General features: G+C 45.4%; 2 protein-coding genes across 3 annotated transcripts in view; both read left to right on the top strand.

Annotated features, from left to right (window-relative positions):
• LOC121538928 (ras and Rab interactor 3) overlaps window positions 1-18569 on the top strand; it is a 39952-nt gene that overhangs the window by 15586 nt on the left and 5797 nt on the right. The window contains exons 9-13 of one of the 2 annotated variants that reach the window (XM_045223551.1): window positions 3144-3255; window positions 3530-3661; window positions 3832-3995; window positions 4147-4280; window positions 4513-4739. In XM_045223551.1, coding sequence (XP_045079486.1) covers window positions 3144-3255; window positions 3530-3661; window positions 3832-3995; window positions 4147-4280; window positions 4513-4732 — 762 coding nt within the window. In that variant the 3' untranslated portion in view covers window positions 4733-4739. Of the gene's footprint in view, window positions 1-3143; window positions 3256-3529; window positions 3662-3831; window positions 3996-4146; window positions 4281-4512; window positions 5974-18569 lie in introns of those variants that run through there. The other variant, XM_045223550.1, reaches the window with a different exon arrangement.
• On the top strand, window positions 11671-14282 carry LOC121539577 (tuberoinfundibular peptide of 39 residues-like). The gene is made up of 3 exons (XM_041848174.1): window positions 11671-12107; window positions 13019-13155; window positions 13522-14282. The coding sequence occupies exons 2-3, from the start codon at window positions 13040-13042 to the stop codon at window positions 13892-13894; spliced, it is 489 nt and encodes a 162-aa protein (XP_041704108.1). The 5' UTR covers window positions 11671-12107; window positions 13019-13039; the 3' UTR covers window positions 13895-14282.

The raw sequence follows: 18569 nt of genomic DNA, 5'->3' as shown, positions 1-18569 counted from the left end.
TGTCACGATCGTCATAATGAGTGGACCAAGGCGCAGCGTGATATGCGTACATCTTTTATTTAGTACACACACGAACAAAACAATAAACCAAACGATACGTGAAGTCCTAGGTTAATACAAAACAAACCTTACGGAACAAGATCCCACGAATCACAAGTGCACAAAAGGCTGCCTAAGTATTGTTCCCAATCAGAGACAACAAGCAACAGCTGATTCTCGTTGCCTCTGATTGAGAACCACCCCGGCCAACATAGAAACACATAACCTAGAACAGAACATAGGAAACGAAACATAGACACTACACAAAGAAACTAACACCCTGGCTCAACATACAAGAGTCCCCAGAGCCAGGGCGTGACAGTACCCCCCCCCCAAAGGCGCGGACTGCGACCGCGCCAACATAAACCCAACAGGGGAGGGGCCGGGTGGGCATTCCACCTCGGAGGCGGATCCGGCTCCGGGCGTGACCACCACCCTCTAACAACCCCCCCGTAGCGCCCCTGGTCTGGTCTGGCCCCGCTAGCTGGAGCTGGACTGGACATCGGTGGAGCGGATTGCTTAGGCTCCGGTGTGGAGCAGCTGACCGGTACCAGACCAGGCACCGGTGCAACAGGCACGGGCTGTGCCGGACTGACGACGCGCACTACAGGCTTGGTGCGGGGAGCAGGAATGGGCCGGACCGGGCTGACGACGCGCACCACTGACTTGGTGCGGGGAGCAGGAACGGGCCGGACCGGGCTGACGATGCGCACCACTGGGTTGGTGCGGGGAGCAGGAATGGGCCGGACCGGGCTGACGATGCGCACCACTGGCTTGGTGCGGGGAGCAGGAACAGGCCGGGCCGGGCTGGCAACGCGCACCACAGGCTTGGTGCGGGGAGCAGGAACAGGCCATACCGGGCTGGCTACGCGCACCACAGGCTTAGTGCGAGGGGCAGGAACAGGCCGGGCCGGGCTGGCGACGCGCACCACAGGCTTGGTGCGAGGGGCAGGAACAGGCCGGGCCGGGCCGGGCTGGCGACGCGCACCACAGGCTTGGTGCGAGGGGCAGGAACAGGCCGGACCGGGCTGGCGACGCGCACCACAGGCTTGGTGCGGGGAGCAGGAACAGGCCGGGCCGGGCTGGCGACGCGCACCACAGGCTTGGTGCAAGGGGCAGGAACAGGCCGGACCGGGCTGGCGACGCGCACCACAGGCTTGGTGCGGGGAGCAGGAACAGGCCGGACCGGGCTGTGGAGACGGACTGGAGGTCTGGAGCGAAGAGCTGACACAACCCGTCCTGGCTGAATGCCTATTTTTACACACTCTGTGTGAGGCATCAGCACAGGACGTACAGGGCTGTGTACTCGTACTGGCACTACAGCACGTGACACTGGCGCAGGATATCCGGGACCGAGGAGGGGTACTGGAGGCCACGAGCGTTAAGCCGGCACACTCCGTCCTGGCTGCATGCCCACCTTAGCACGACACGTGCGTGGTGCTCGCACAGGACGTACCGGACTGTGCCGGACCACTCGCGGCACAGTACGCAGCTCTGCATACCTCGGAACCTGCCCAGTCTCACGCTGCCTAGCCTGAGTACGGGGAGTTGGCTCTGATCTACCTCTAGGCTCCACCAACCTCCCTTCAAGCCCCTCAAACCCGGTGGCCTCCTCTCCTAATCCCCAAACTCGCCCCGTAGCTGCCTCCAGCAGCCCTGTCGTCCATGCCGTGTGCCCCCCCCCCCAAAAAAAAATATTGGGGTTGCCTCTTGCGTGTCCGACGTCGGCCCGGTTGGCGCCGCTGCTCCTCTCTATGGCGCGCCTCCACCGTCTCCTCCCACGGACGGCGATCCATTCCAGCCTGGATTTCCTCCCAAGTCCAGGACCCCTGCCCGTCCAAGATCTCCTCCCAAATCCAGGCTGTCTGCTCCTGGACACGCTGCTTGGTCCTGTTTTGGTGGGATCTTCTGTCACGATCGTTATACACAGCGGACCAAGGCGCAGCGTGATATGCGTACATCTTTTATTTAGTACACACACGAACAAAACAATAAACCAAACGATACGTGAAGTCCTAGGTTAATACAAAACAAACCTTACGGAACAAGATCCCACGAATCACAAGTGCACAAAAGGCTGCCTAAGTATTGTTCCCAATCAGAGACAACAAGCAACAGCTGATTCTTGTTGCCTCTGATTGAGAACCACCCCGGCCAACATAGAAACACATAACCTAGAACAGAACATAGGAAACGAAACATAGACACTACACAAAGAAACTAACACCCTGGCTCAACATACAAGAGTCCCCAGAGCCAGGGCGTGACAGCTATACAGAAACCCAGCCTAAAACCCCAAACAGCAAGCAACGCAGATGTAGAAGCACAGTGCTAGAAACGTAGAAACATAGGAAGAAACCTAGAGAGGAACCAGGCTCTGAGGGGTGGCCAGCCCCTTCTGGCTGTGCCGGGTGGAGATTATAACAGTACATGGCCATTAAGGCCAGATCTTTCTCCAAGATGTTCAAACGTTCATAGATGGCCAGCTGGGTCAAATAATAATCACAGTGGTTGTAGAGGTTGCAACAGGTCAGTACATCAGGAGTAAATGTCACTTGGCTTTTCATAGTCGGGCATTTAGAGGTTGAAATAACAGGTGCGGTAGAGAGAGAGAGCATTGTAGAATTTTCTTTTCACCTTGACATTATGTAGTATTTTGTGTAGATCAATGACAAAAAAAATCACAATTGAAGATGCACTATGCAGAATTCGCTCCACCATTTTCTGGTTGCTAAAATTCAAATAGTTCGCTTAATTTCAGTTTATGTGACAAGTACAGTGTGTAGAATCATTGCACCATCTAAACCGCTGTGAAATATATTTTCCATAACCCAAAATATATTATTTTCAGCTGTTTGAAGCTGGTGTACAAAACTGAAAGTAAAAGACGCAAAAACAAAACTTAAGATTGGGAAGCATAGAAATAGTGCATATAGAACAGATCTTTCAATGAGAATGACATTTCTATAACACACATTTCTATGTGAATTTGTCTGGGTAGCACAAAAAGTTACATATTGCAGCTTTTCACAAAATGTGAAAAAGTCCAAGGGGGGTGAATACCCACTGTATATCTATCTATCTACTGTATTTATCTATCTTAGATCCAGCTGAAGCTGATGACCCTCCACTTGGAGTACTCCCCTCAGAAGAAGATTGATCTGCTCCTCAAGACCTGCAAGATCATATATGAGTCCATGTCTATAGGCTGCCCAGGTGAGGCACTGTCTTTGTTGCCTGGTAGATTTTGGTGGTTAAATTATAATGATCTTTGTCATGTTTGCTAGTGTAACAGTAGTCTCACAATGCCATCCTCCCAAGTCTTGTTTATTACTCGACTACCTCCAAACGAACGTCAGGAAGCATGGAAATCAAGGCTAGTATAAGAGTGCAGATTGAAGTTGATGATGATTGATCATTACTGCCTGACGACACCAGTGTCTACAAATACCTGACTGTCGCGTGAACTGATTGAGATGACGGTTGACAGGGAGAGCCCATGGCGTAGATGACTTCCTCCCAGTGCTGATGTACGTCCTGGCCAGGAGCAACATGGCCTTCCTGCTACTGGATGTAGAGTACATGATGGAGCTGATGGACCCTGCACTACAGCTAGGAGAAGGTAGGGACAAACGAAATGCCATACACACACACACACACACAAAGGCAAGATCACATACACAGCCCACACGCAAACACACACGCGGACACGCACACACATTAACCACTGTACCCAAACACACAGATAGTACCCCTGTTAATGGTGACTATCTTTTGTGTGTGTGTCACCAGGCTCCTACTACCTGACGACCACGTATGGAGCGTTGGAGCACATAAAGAACTATGACAAGCAGGCGGTGACACAGCAGCTCAGTCTGGAGATCCAGGATTCTATCCACCGCTGGGAGAAGAGACGCACCCTGAACAAGGCCCGGCTGTCATGCTCGTCTGTACAGGTCCGTTTGGGCCACCATATGAATAGAATACAATATGTCACTGCAGTATTGTGATATTGGATAATTATGACTATATAAGTATTCTTTGAAATTGTAATTGGCATTACAAAAATCTGATGTCCTCCCGCTTTTTGCTCTGGTCCCATTCCAGGACTTCATCAACGTGTCGTTCCTGGAGGCGGGGTCTAACACTAAGACCCTGGGAGTCCACCCCACCACCACGGCCCAGGATCTGTGTGCCCAGTGTGCTGACAAGTTTGAAGTGCTGGAGCCAGAGTCCTACAGGTACATTATCCTGCCGTTGTGCCCTTGAGCAAGTCATTTAACCCCTAAACACTACTCCATCTCCATCCAGGCGCGCTGATCTGTGACTGACCCTGTGCCTGTCAATACTGTATGTGTATGTTTCTGGGGTGGTTGATGTAGGCAAAAGACACATTTCCCTTTCTCACAAAATGAACAATAAAGTATATATTCTATTCTATTCTATTCTATTCTATTCTATTCTATTCTACAGCCTGAGTGTGCTAGTGGAGGGCCACTACCAGCCCCTGGCCCCTGAGGAGTTCCCCCTCACCATCAAGTCTAGTCTCCACCACAGTGAGCCCCGCAAGGCCTTCTACTTTGTCTACCGGCCTGGAAGGACAGAGTCAGAAGGGCAGGAGGCAGAGAGTGAGGAGACAGCTACCGCAGCGGAGCCAGAGCCTGACGAGGAGAATAATCTGATCGAGATATGATATTAAGGTGTGTGTGTGTGGTGCATGCATGCATGCAGGTCCTAGGCGAAGCTCAAATGATTGAGGAGCTGCCCAAGGGAATACAATGGCATCCTCCTCAACCATAGCAGACATTTTAAATGAGACATCGATTTTTGCTTTAGCGGAGCAAAATGGATTGAACTCCAAAATGGACATGATAGTTCTACCAAACCATACAATCTTCAATATAATGCAATCTTCAGGTTTGCCATTGAGAACATGTGGAGACTTGGTGAAAGAAGAGAACCATCACCTCACCTAGGACCTCAGGTCTAAATATCACTCAAGTTTACTTTGGCTTTTGTATGACTTCTATGGTGACTCATCTTGCTCAGTGAGTCTCTGCAAGGCTGCTCAAAGCTACAGCGATAAAGGGGATATTATCCTCCTCTAGTTTGAAAGGGTACAATGACACGGATAATTAAAAGATAAAGGATCAGGACAAGGAGTCTCGGTTTGCATCCCAAATGGCACCCTATTCCCTGTGTAGTGCACTACTTTTGACCAGGGACCATAGGGCACTATGCAGGGAATAGGGTCTAATTTGGGCCTCATACCATGTATCCTGTCTGGTAGGTGTTAGTTTTCATATTCAACAGTTCAAACAGACAATGAGCTGTTCAATGGTTTTGCTAATTGAATTTTGCATGACAATATCCTTGCCAATATTATCTGAGTAGGTTTATATGCTCAAGAAAGACTGCTACTCTCTGTATATCGATATTTGCTGTACTGGATTTGTATACTCTTGCAGCTGTGCTGTGGCTAGGTTTCATCAATGTCCTGAAATAACCTTTGATGTTTCATTCTAGAGGGGATCTGCTCCAATACCATCCATTTAGGTCAAATGCAATTCCCTTAAGTCTACCAGGCACTCATGGTTTACATTGGTTAATGGTGCAAAGTCATATTATACTGTAATTAATGAAACTGTCATCATGACTTTATGTAGCATATGTCTTTTATTGTTTTTCACATTGCTAAGTGAATTGTGTCGTTTTTCGAAGGTGAAATGTTTTTATGTAGACGTATTAGGAGATGAAACGCTGGATTAATGTTTTTATCCTTTCTGAAATTCCAATGTGGTATCGATAGAATTGAGCCACACACTGAATAACAACATCCCTAATTTACCCGTGTAGAATTCTCTGGGAAATTATGTCATATTGGGTTGCTTTCCAAAAAATCTGAATGAAGTGAAATGTTGAGTTACAAAAGGAGACAGGACAAGTATATATCAAGTTATTTGTGTTGGTGAGTGTATGTGAGATATCTTTCTCTTTGTGACGTTTTGGGGGTACAAAGAAATGAGGGGGTGTGTTGTGTGTCTGTCAGATGGAGAGAGGGAGAGATGGAGAGAGGCAGAGAGGGAGAGATGGAGAGATGAAGACCAAAGTATTGCTACGCTAGATGACGTCTAAGAGGTTACCAGTTTTCACATGTAACAGAGTTCAAGCTAGAGTCCTTAATTGAAAAAATAACAAAGCGTCACCCCGCCTTTGTTTTGCTAACAAGCTGATGGATGGGACTGGAGAAAAGTAACCACTCTCAAATTCATAGACAGAGCTATGGATGCAAGGACTGACCATCCATGATATCAAAAGCATAGTTGTAACTATGTTTTGAGGCTACACAGTGTTTGTTTACATTTACAGTGTTTACAACCATTGAAGTAAAACAAGCTTATATTCTGGGATCTGATGGGGTATGACAATCGAACTAAGCTCATGAAGCATTTATACGTTATATTCTTCAAGAATCAATGGGTATTATATCATTGATTAATAAGTCCAAAAATGGATATAGCAACTAAGGATTCTAGCTTTAAGAACTTGCTGAAGCTCACTCCACAGCTAGCTTGAAATGTCGCCAATGGATCTATCGAAGTCGATTTTTTTTTATAGCTCAATTGGTTGTTACGAGCAGAGGATCACTAGTTCGAGCCCGGTATGGGGACAGGGACAGTGGAGGAAGCTATACTGTTAACAGTATCAATCTAGTTCTTGTAGAATTGAGGAGCACATTTTCCAAAAAAGCACACAATTGTATGTACTTATGGGAGCTTGGTGGCGTAAGCTGTAAGGTGAACAGTAGAAGAACACTGTCAAGGATGTTTTGAGATCAGGAAATACGATACAGAGATTTAGAGACGACATGGTTTCAGAATCATTGAATTGGTATTGTGCCACTCTGTAATCTCCTCTAAATGTCTTTCTTTTCTTCTCTATTTGGAAATGTACATTTTAATTTGATTGGATGAAGCTAACAACAGTAAGGAGACAGCACAGAGAAGCTTACAGCGAATAGATGATGGGCGATATAAAAAGATGAAGTAAAAGAGAGACAAATAAGAAAGAGGGTGAGGTTAGGGCTAAGTGGGCGTCATAAGAGTGAGTGTGTGTTGAAACGAGTTGAGTCAAACACATCACACTTACTTATCCTTCTTCTTTCTCTATTCGTCTTCTCTCTTTTTCAGGACTACATTTTTTTGTGCCAGACCCATAGTTACTTCTGTAACAATGACTCTCTCTTAGTCCTGCTCTGCTCGACACAATGACATTGTAAGGAGGTTTTAGAATAGTGTGACCCCAGCATGTCTTTGGCCTCCAGTTTACTACTAACCCCTCATCACCTTGCTTATCTTGTCCTCTCTCTCTCTCTCCCCCTCTCTCACTTTACTCATTCCCCCTCTCTTTCTGTCACGATCTCTATCTACCCAAGCGGGAAAAAAAGTGTATTTTAATATATTTAAACTATACTAAAGTATACTTAAAAAGACTAAAAATGTCAATAATATACTTCAAATACGAGATGTATTTTTCTAGTATATCTAAAGTATAATCTAAAAATAATATCATTACACCCCAATACACTTATTAAAAGTGTACTTTATATTCATTGTTTTTTCAGTCTTTTAGTATACTATAAATATGCTATCATCACACTCCAATACACTTATTAAAAGTATACTTTAAATTAATTGTTTTTCAGTCTTTAAGTATACTTTATGTTCACTATCATTAAACTTAAACACACTCATTAAAACTGTACTTCAATTTCAAATGCTTTAATTGTAATTTAGTATTAATTCAAAATACACTTGGAGTTGTTTTTAAGTTGAAGCATTGATTTTTTTTTATGAAATGCTGCTTGTGAGTGATCAAGTACAGTGAGGGAAAAAAGTATTTGATCCCCTGCTGATTTTGTACATTTGCCCACTGACAAAGAAATGATCAGTCTATAATTTTAATGGTAGGTTTATTTGAACAGTGAGAAACAGAATAACAACAAAAAAATCCAGAAAAACGCATGTCAAAAATGTTATAAATTGATTTGCATTTTAATGAGGGAAATAAGTATTTGACCCCCTCTCAATCAGAAAAATGTCTGGCTCCCAGGTGTCTTTTATACAGGTAACGAGCTGAGATTAGGAGCACACTCTTAAAGGGTGTGCTCCTAATCTTAGCTTGTTACCTGTATAAAAGACACCTGTCCACAGAAGCAATCAATCAGATTCCAAACTCTCCAAAATGGCCAAGACCAAAGAGCTCTTCAAGGATGTCAGGGACAAGATTGTAGACCTACACAAGGCTGGAATGGGCTACAAGACCATCGCCAAGCAGCTTGGTTAGAAGGTGACAACAGTTGGTGCGATTATTCGCAAATGGAAGAAACACAAAATAACTGTCAATCTCCCTCGGCCTGGGGCTCCATGGAGTTGCAATGATCATGAGAACGGTGAGGAATCAGCCCAGAACTACACGGGAGGATCTTGTAAATGATCTCAAGGCAGCTGGGACCATAGTCACCAAGAAAACAATTGGTAACACACTACGCCGTGAAGGACTGAAATCCTGCAGCGCCCGCAAGGTCCCCCTGCTCAAGAAAGCACATATACAGGCCCATCTGAAGTTTGCCAATGAACATCTGAATGATTCAGAGGAGAACTGGGTGAAGTGTTGTGGTCAGATGAGACCAAAATCGAGCTCTTTGGCATCAACTCAACTCGCCGTGTTTGGAGGAGGTGGAGTGCTGCCTATGACCCCAAGAACACCATCCCCACCGTCAAACATGGAGGTGGAAACATTATGCTTTGGGGGTGTTTTTCTGCTAAGGGGACAGGACAACTTCACTGCATCAAAGGGACGATGGACAGGGTCATGTACCGTCAAATCTTGGGTGAGAACCTCCTTCTCTCAGCCAGGGCATTGAAAATGGGTCGTGGTTGGGTATTCCAGCATGACAATGACCCAAAACACACGGCCAAGGCAACAAAGGAGTGGCTCAAGAAGAAGCACATTAAGGTCCTGGAGTGGCCTAGCCAGTCTCCAGACCTTAATCGCATAGAAAATCTTTGGAGGGAGCTGAAGGTTCGAGCTGCCAAACGTCAGCCTCGAAACCTAAATGACTTGGAGAAGATCTGCAAAGAGGAGTGGAACAAAATCCCTCCTGAGATGTGTGCAAACCTGGTCGCCAACTACAAGAAACGTCTGACCTCTGTGATTGCCAACAAGGGTTTTGCCACCAAGTACTAAGTCATGTTTTGCAGAGGGATCAAATACTTATTTCCCTCATTAAAATGCTAATCAATTTATAACATTTTTGACATGCGTTTTTCTGGATTTTTTTGTTGTTATTCTGTCTCTCACTGTTCAAATAAACCTGACTGATCATGTCTTTGTCAGTGGGCAAACGTACAAAATCAGCAGGGGATCAAATACTTTTTTCCCTCACTGTACACTGTAAGCATGCAGTGCCTTGCAAAAGTATTCATACCCCTTGTATTTCATCAAAATGTATTGTGTTAAAAAGTGGGAATAAATTGATTTAATTGTCATTCGTTGTCAACAATGAACTCAAAATACTCTGTAATGTCAAAGTAAAAAAGAAAATAGATAAATAAAAATGTGATAACTAAAATATAGTAATTGCATAAGTATTCAGCCTCTTTGTGTAGGTAAGCCTAAATTAGTTCACGAGTAAATTGTGGCTTAACAAATCACATAATATGTTACATGGACTCTCTGTGAAATAATATAGGTTGACATGATTTTCTTATGACTAACCCTTCCTCTGTCCCCCATACATACAACATCTGTAAGGTCCCTCAGACAATAATTGAATTTCAACAACATTGTAGTGACTCTACAATAAGTATTTAAATGACAGAGTGAAAATACAGCAAATACAAATATACACAATACAAATATTCGAAAATATACATCATGTGCACAAATGTGCATATTCCCCAGCATCCTTTTCTGTAGCATTCAAATGTTTTGATGTTCATTTTCAAACTGAATAATGTTGTACTTTTATTTGCACATTACATATTACACATTACACATGACCGTAATGTGAACAACTAAAGTGTGAAATGCCAATTGTGCACAGTTCTCAAAGCGTTAAATTGCTGCTCCAGCCACAACTGCTTTGTAAATAGCGTGTTAACGTTGGCTAAGAAGATGCCTTGGTCAATCAAGGTAACCTTTACATGGCAAGTTAAAATAGCTAATGTGGTTCATGAGTAAAAGTGTACTTGTAAAAGTATACTTGAAACACATTATAAATAAGTATACTTTTTTGTAAAGAAAATACAGGAATTCTAATTTAAATACCATTTTAGTATATTTCTAATTTATGAGAAACATACATCAAATGTACTTAAGGTGTATTCAAAGTATATTTGTTTTGCTCTTTATCTAATATACTAAGAATATACTTAAGTACAAAAAAGTGTCCCAATTTAGATCATTTTAAATTTATTTAATATTCTTAAATGCTAATAAAATACAAATAAAATTGACATTAAATGCATTAAAGGTATAAAAAATGGTTCCAATTTAGATAATATGTAATATACTTAAAATGTGTTAATTAAGTATGATTTAAGTATATGAAGAAAAAAACGGTTCCCTGCTTGGGTATCTCTATCTCTCTCCCTCTATCTTTTCATTTTCCCATCTCTCCTACTTCCCCTCTTTGTCTTTCTTTCCACCTCTCCTTCCTTCCGCTCTATCTGTACATAATGAGCATCAGGTAAGGAGGTATAAGGACCTGTTCTTCTGACTAACAGCTCCTTCCATGCTGACCATTATTTTTAAATGACTACCTAATGAAGTTCCACCTGGGTAACGAGACCAGGTCTATGAAAATACATTTTGATCGTCTCACAAAGAGGAGAATGTCCAGTTCTTTGGCCATCAATCAGACCTGTTCTGCTTCTATGACTAACGTGTTCAGTGATGTTGAAATATAGGTATGGGCATAAGTGTAGGTGTTGAAACGGTACATCAGGCTTTTTTTGGGACATATTTATTTATTTGATTGGCCAATAGATAGCTAAAGAAACCATTTACAATGTGAAGTGTAAATGGTACGTCATAGTTGTCACATACATATTCACATTCTGTGTGAATGTTTTCTGGTGTGTGTGTTTGCTGAGAGTGATTTGTCGTCTTTGACAGGTGTCTAAAGGGACTCTTCAATTTTAACGAGACCAATGCATCGCTTCTCCCTGCTTCCCCGTATTCCAAGGTGTGTGTAGGCAGTAGACAGAATTAATGCAACATACACCATTCTTATGTATTCTGTATTCTGTGTTCCCTTTGAGTCAAGCCCTTAGCCCCTATTTTGTCCCCCTGATATTCCAACACGGGGAACGAGGACTTCCAGGGTCATGGACTCAACATGTGTGTTGCAATTAGATTAAAACGCTTATTAGATTTCCCAAGACATCATTATGTTCTGTGAGGTACAAGCTAGGCTTCCTCTCTCTCTCTCTCTCTCTCTCTCTCTCTCTCTCTCTCTCTCTCTCTCTCTCTCTCTCTCTCTCTCTCTCTCTCTCTCTCTCTTTCTCTGATTCCTCCTGTCTCTATTTTAAGAATCGTACGAAACAGGACACCCATCCAGCGGTGTTGTCTGTGATGTTTCAGGTCTGTTTTAAAGGAGACAATGAGATGTGGCCTTTTATCTCATACCATCTACCATCCCTACCTCCATACATCATCCCTACCCCCCCGTCAGAAGCAGAGATATATAAGCAGGCAAACTCTGACTCCCTTTATTGTGGGCTGTACATACCCCTGGGCACACACACTCACACTTGAGAGTACCTCTCAACTATACACACAAACAGTAAGAGTACCACTCAGAGAGGTTCACCTGTGGTACGTTACCTGAGTCTGAGCTAGAGCCCAGGGGCAGGAGACTCAGGTCACCACTGGAAGAACATTCAAACATTCTTCAACACACTGTATGGCAGAAGAGCTAACCAGCCTGAAGTCAGAAAAAAGCTGAAGACTTCATTCCTGACCACAACGTACTGGAGACAAGGCGCTGCTCATCAACAAAAGTAAGTGAAACATTTATTAAATGACTTGGGACATTACTTAGTAATACTTTAATGTAATTTATTTATGAAATATGTTAATTACAGAATTTGTAAAGCTCAGCAATTTTTATATATATATATATATTTTTTACAGAAAGGTGCGTTCTAGACCTTTCTGAAACTATGCAACATTACAAGTTATTGTTTATGGCCATCTCAAGAAAAATTATTACGTTTGAGTATGTCTATTTAGGCGGAAATCTAAATGTTGCCCTATCATTCAAGAAGTTAATGTATTTTTTTTGTTGCTTTTTTTTATTTTTGGTTTTTTTTATTTATAGTATTCTAGTTAATATGATGATTTTAATCTGCTCTCTGGTGTCTTTGGGATTGCTTATGTTTTAAAGCAGAAGAAAAGTAACAAAGAAAAGTCACACAAAAACAACAACAGAAGAAATAGAGAAATACTATTGTAGAAATAATAGTAGAAATACTATTGACAGCAATTTAGCACTTATTTCTTAGCACAGCACATTACTAGGTAACACAGGTATTTATTCACAGTGCATGTGGATTTCCAAACTGTGTGACGTGAGCGTTAACTCATGCTGCACCAGTATGTTAATGAAGGTTATCTAGAATTCAGTGATAATTCCATTGTTTTATAATTCAGTGACAATATCTAGTGTACTGATAGCATGTGTGCATTATATTTTTTCTTTCTTGATTGCTAGACAGTTGATGTTTGAAAAGGTACTGAGTACATGCCTAGTAAAGTAGGAGCTTAAAGTGTATGAACTTCTCAATTTTTTCACTGAATATAAATGTGAAAGAGTTATTTCAAAGAGTGAGTGACTATAAATGTACTGTATGGTAAGATAATAAAACACTAATATGTGCTACTCTGATTGGCTGGTTGTGTTGCCGGTCAGGCCAGTCGTGTGGGTTTAAGGATGGCTGGTTTGGCTCCTCCCCCTGCCTCACGCCCCGCCCTCCTGCTGTTCACCCTTATGGCCATGACCCTGGTGACCTCCAGCTACCCACAGCCACGCCTCCGACCCATACACAGGTATGACCAGAGATACTGGATATAATGACGAGATGCTTGTGTCCCCTATCCTCCGTCCTCTCCATGTCTCCTTTTCCAAATGTCAGAGGGAAGTGTGGAGAGGATTTGAGGACAGAACTCGTTTCACTCTGACATTTTGAAAAGGAGGCGAGGTGAGGACCCTTCTCCCCAAAAGTGTACGCTCCTTCATCTGAATCTACCCTTTTACTAATGTATTTTGAGACTGAGACACAATGTTATGGAGATCAATCTTTCTATGGTAGTGAGCACTATTATTCTTATATGCTAGTTCTATCCATAGAAATGGTTTCATTGTTCCTAATGAGATCTATTGTTCTATCATCCTGTTCTTCTCTCTGCTTCTAGAGGCTCTTCTCCAAGTGATCCAGGAGACTCCAACAAGAGGGAGGAGTGGGAGGTCCTCTACCCTTCCATCTCGCTCCGTGATTGGAGCATGCAGATGATGTCAGCCCCAGACTTTGGTGAGGCCAAGAGCAAGGCAGAGCTCCTGGGGGAGCAGTGGCTCCCAGTGGTGGGCCTGTGGCAGATGGACGAGGATATGGCCAAGGACTGGCTGGGCGACTGGGCTCCGCAGGGCTCCAACAATGAGGAGAAGAGGAACATCGTGGTGGCGGATGATGCAGCTTTCAGAGAGAAGAGTAAGCTGCTCACAGCTATGGAGAGACAGAAGTGGCTCAACTCCTACATGCAGAAACTGTTGGTCGTCAACTCCCAGTAGTAAGATGACTGCCAAGCCTACATAAAAATAACGGAACCTGATTTAAATAAAATGTTAATAACATACCCTGATTTTAAAAAAATATGTATAACATACTAAATACAATTTGGAAACAATTATTCAGAATTTAAAAGTCAATCAATATTTTTATCAGACCTTTGTGTGACGTTTGATGAAGAATTAACTATGAATATAAATGATTTACATGCCTATGTATATATGATTGTTTTGATCCAGTTGAATTATTGATTGAGGTAATAAATACATTGAGATACTTCCACTGAGATGGCACCGTTGGGGGGTACTGTTGTACTACTGAGGGTCTACCATTGGACTGTTCATACATTGTTATTATTAATGAGTGTGAAATAAAGCAAATAAGTGATAATGTCTTGTATTGATATGGTTATTGTTCCTCTAAGTTCAAATGTTAGAGTTTATTTTTGTCAAACAGACATTTTCTAGTTTTTTAGCTGATGCACCAAACTGATGCCCTCTGGTGGAAGGTATAATGTACAGCAGAGTTAGGGTCAATTGAAAAGCAATTGTAATTTCAGTTTACTGAAGTAAACTGGATTCAATCCGAGGCGGGTTGCATCATGCTTCATTTCAAGGTACTTTCCGAATGAGCCGACATCTGCCGCATGTATCGTGAATGTGATCTCTACTAATGCAGGAACATTGCCTTTAAAAAGCACATTGTCGGCAGTGCTCTACAAAGCGACTCAAATTTAATCTCGGCCTGAATTGAAATGGATTTGACCACAAACCTGATGAACAATATAGTGTTGGTATTTGTATTTGTATTTATTATGGATCCCCATTAGATGCTGCCAAGGCAGCAGCTACTCTTCCTGGGGTCCAGCAAAATTTTGGCAGTTATTGTCAGGGCGACGTGTATGCGGTGAGCGAAGTCAAGCGCAGGACACCGAGCTACTGGCAGACGAACTTTACTAGCACAGTAATCAAAATACAAACAAAACCTCCAAACAGGGAGGAAACAAACTACGCATACACCCGAACACTGCCGACCTCACGGAAAACAATCACACACAATAACCAATGAGAGACAGGGGGTTATAAAGGGAATACAATATAACATAATGGGAAACAGGTGAAAACAATCAGGACAAACTAGACAAACACCGAAACATAGATCGGTGGCAGCTAGTACTCCGGGGACGACGAACGCCGAAGCCTGCCCGAGCAAGGAGGAGGGGCAGCCTCGGCTGATTCCGTGACAGTACCCCACCCCCTTGACGCGCGGCTCCAGCCGTGCGCCGACCCCAGCCTTGGGGACGGCCAGGAGGACGCGGAGCAGGGCGAATCGGATGACTCCGGTGGAAGTCCCTCAACATGGAGGGATCTAGGATGTCCCTCCTAGGGACCCAGCACCGTTCCTCCGGACCGTACCCCTCCTACTCCACGAGATACTGCAGGCCCCCCATCCGACGCCTCGAATCCAAGATGGAACGGACTGAGTACGCCGGAGCCCCCTCGATGTCCAACGGTGGCGGAGGAGCCTCTCGTATCTCACTCTTCTGGAGTGGACCAGCCACCACCGGCCTGAGGAGAGACACATGGAACGAGGGGTTATTGTGGTAATTAATGGGCAGTTGTAACCTATAGCATACCTCGTTCAATCTCCTCAGGACTTTAAATGGCCCCACAAACTGCCGACCCAGCTTCCGGCAGGGCAGGCGAAGGGGCAGGTTTCGGGTCGAGAGCCAGACCCGATCTCCCGGTGCATACACCGGAGCCTCACTGCGGTGGCGATCGGCGCTCGCCTTTTGCCACCTGATAGCCCGCTGCAGATGGACATGCGCAGCGTTCCAGGTTTATTCCGAGCGCCGAAACCACTCGTCCACCGCAGGGGCTTCGATCTGGCTCTGATGCCAAGGTGCCAGGACCGGCTGATAACCTAGCACACACTGGAAAGGCGTAAGGTTAGTGGAGGAGTGGCGCAGTGAGTTTTGGGCTATCTCTGCCCAGGGAATATATTCTGACCACTCCTCCTGCCGGTCCTGGAAATAGGACCTCAGAAACCTACCCACATCCTGGTTCACTCTCTCCACCTGCCCGTTACTCTCGGGGGGAAAACCTGAGGTAAGGCTAATCGAGACCCCCAGACGTTCCATAAACGCCCTCCAGACTCTAGAGGTGAACTGGGGACCCCGATCAGACACTATATCCTCAGGCACCCCGTAGTGCCGGAAGACGTGTGTGAACACGGCATCAGCAGTTTGTAGGGCAGTAGGGAGACCTGGCATAGGAATGAGACGGCAGGCCTTCGAAAACCGATCCACAACGACCAAGATCGTTGTGTTCCCCTGGGAGGGGGGAAGGTCTGTGACAAAATCCACAGATAGGTGAGACCACGGCCGTTGTGGAACGGGTAGGGGTTGTAACTTCCCTCTGGGCAGGCGTCTAGGCGCCTTACACTGGGCGAACACCGAGCAGGAGGAAACATAAACCCTCACGTCCTTAGCTAAAGTGGGCCACCAGTACTTCCCACTAAGGCAGTGCACTGTCCGACCAATACCAGGATGACCAGAGGAGGGTGACATGTGAGCCCAATATATCAATCGATGGCGAACCTCGAGCGGCACGTACATCCGACCCTCTGGACACTGTGGGGGAGTAGGATCGGTACGTAACGCCCGCTCGATGTCCGCATCAACCCCCCACACCACCGGTGCCACTAGACAAGACTCCGGGAGTATGGGAGTGGGCTCAATGGACCTCTCCTCTGTGTCATATAGTCGGGACAGGGCGTCTGCCTTAGCGTTCTGTGACCCTGGTCTATAGGTGAGCTTAAATACAAATCGGGAGAGAAACATAGACCACCTTGCCTGGCGAGGGTTCAGCCTCCTCGCTGCCCGGATGTACTCCAGGTTACGATGGTCAGTCAGAATGAGAAAAGGGTGTTTAGCCCCCTCAAGCCAATGCCTCCACACCTTCAGGGCTTGAACCACAGCTAAAAGCTCCCTGTCCCCCACGTCATAATTGCGCTCCGCCGGACTGAGCTTCTTAGAATAGAAAGCACAGGGGCGGAGTTTTGGTGGCGTACCCGAGCGCTGAGACAGCACAGCGCCGATCCCAGCCTCAGACGCATCCACCTCAACTTGGAACGCCAAAGAGGGATCCGGATGTGCCAGCACCGGAGTCGAGGTAAACAGGTCCTTCAGATGTCTAAACGCCCTGTCCGCCTCAGCCGACCACTGCAGACGCACCGGACCCCCCTTTAGCAGGGAGGTAATAGGAGCTGCTACCTGTCCAAAGCCCCGGATAAACCTCTGGTAGTAATTGGCAAAACCCAAGAACCGCTGCACTTCCTTCACCGTGGTGGGAGTCTGCCAATTACGCACGGCAGAAACGCGGTCAATCTCCATCTCCACCCCTGACACAGACAACCGATGTCACAGGAAGGAGATGGACTCCTGGAAGAACAGACATTTCTCCGCCTTCGCATACAGGTCATGCTCTAACAGTCTATCAAGCACTCGACGCACCAGGGACACATGCTCGGCTCGTGTAGCGGAGTATATTAGAATGTCATCAATATACACCACTACACCCTGTCCATGCAAGTCCCGGAAAATCTCGTCCACAAATGATTGGAAGACTGAAGGAGCATTCATTAAACCGTATGGCATGACGAGGTACTCATAGTGACCCGACGTGGTACTGAATACTGTCTTCCACTCATCTCCCTCCCTAATGCGCACCAGGTTGTACGCGCTCCTGAGATCCAATTTTGTGAAGAATCGCGCCCCGTGTAATGACTCCGTCATACTAGCAATCAGAGGGAGAGGATAGCTGTATTTGATTGTGATCTGATTGAGACCACGGTAATCAATACACGGGCGTAAACCCCCATCCTTCTTCTTCACAAAAAAGAAACTTGAGGACGCAGGGGAAGTGTACGGCCGTATGTATCCCTGTCTCAGAGATTCCGTGACGTATGTCTCCATAGCCGCCGTCTCCTCCTGAGACAGAGTATACACATGACTACACGGAAGCGCAGCGCCTACTTGGAGGGCTATTGCATAATCCCCCTGTCGATGAGGTGGTAATTGAGTCGCCTTCTTTTTACAGAAGGCGAGTGCCAAATTGGCATACTCAGGTGGAATGTGCATGGTGGGAACTTGGTTCGGGCTTTCCACCGTCGTTGCCCCTACGGAAACACTTACACACCGCCCGAAACACTGATCAGACCATCCCTTGAGAGCCCTCTGTTGCCATGAAATGTTGGGGTCATGAGATGTTAACCAGGGAAGCCCCAACACCACGGGAAACGCAGGAGAATCAATCAAATACAAACGTAGTATCTTCTCATGGCCCTCTTGCGTTTTCATCCTGAGAGGCGCTGTGACTTTCCTAATCAATCCTGACCCCAAAGGGCGGCTATCTAGGGCATGGATGGGGAAGGGCACATCAACAGGTACAATAGGAATCCCTAACTTATAGGTGAATTGGCGATCGATAAAATTCCCAGCTGCGCCTGAATCTACTAGCGCCTTATGCTGGGAGTGAGGAGAAACCTCTGGAAACACAACTTTAATACACATATGCGCAACAGAGAGGTCTGGGTGAGTTGGGTGCCTACTCACCTGGAATGACTCATCAGTGCGCTGCCTACTGCCTCGATTCCTAGGAGACCCTCCCCAGCACC

This window comes from Coregonus clupeaformis, chromosome 11 (genome assembly GCF_020615455.1).
Source record: "Coregonus clupeaformis isolate EN_2021a chromosome 11, ASM2061545v1, whole genome shotgun sequence".
Lineage (NCBI taxonomy): Eukaryota > Metazoa > Chordata > Actinopteri > Salmoniformes > Salmonidae > Coregonus > Coregonus clupeaformis.
Note: the sequence above shows the minus strand (reverse complement) of the source record. Positions and strands in the feature narration are given on the sequence as shown.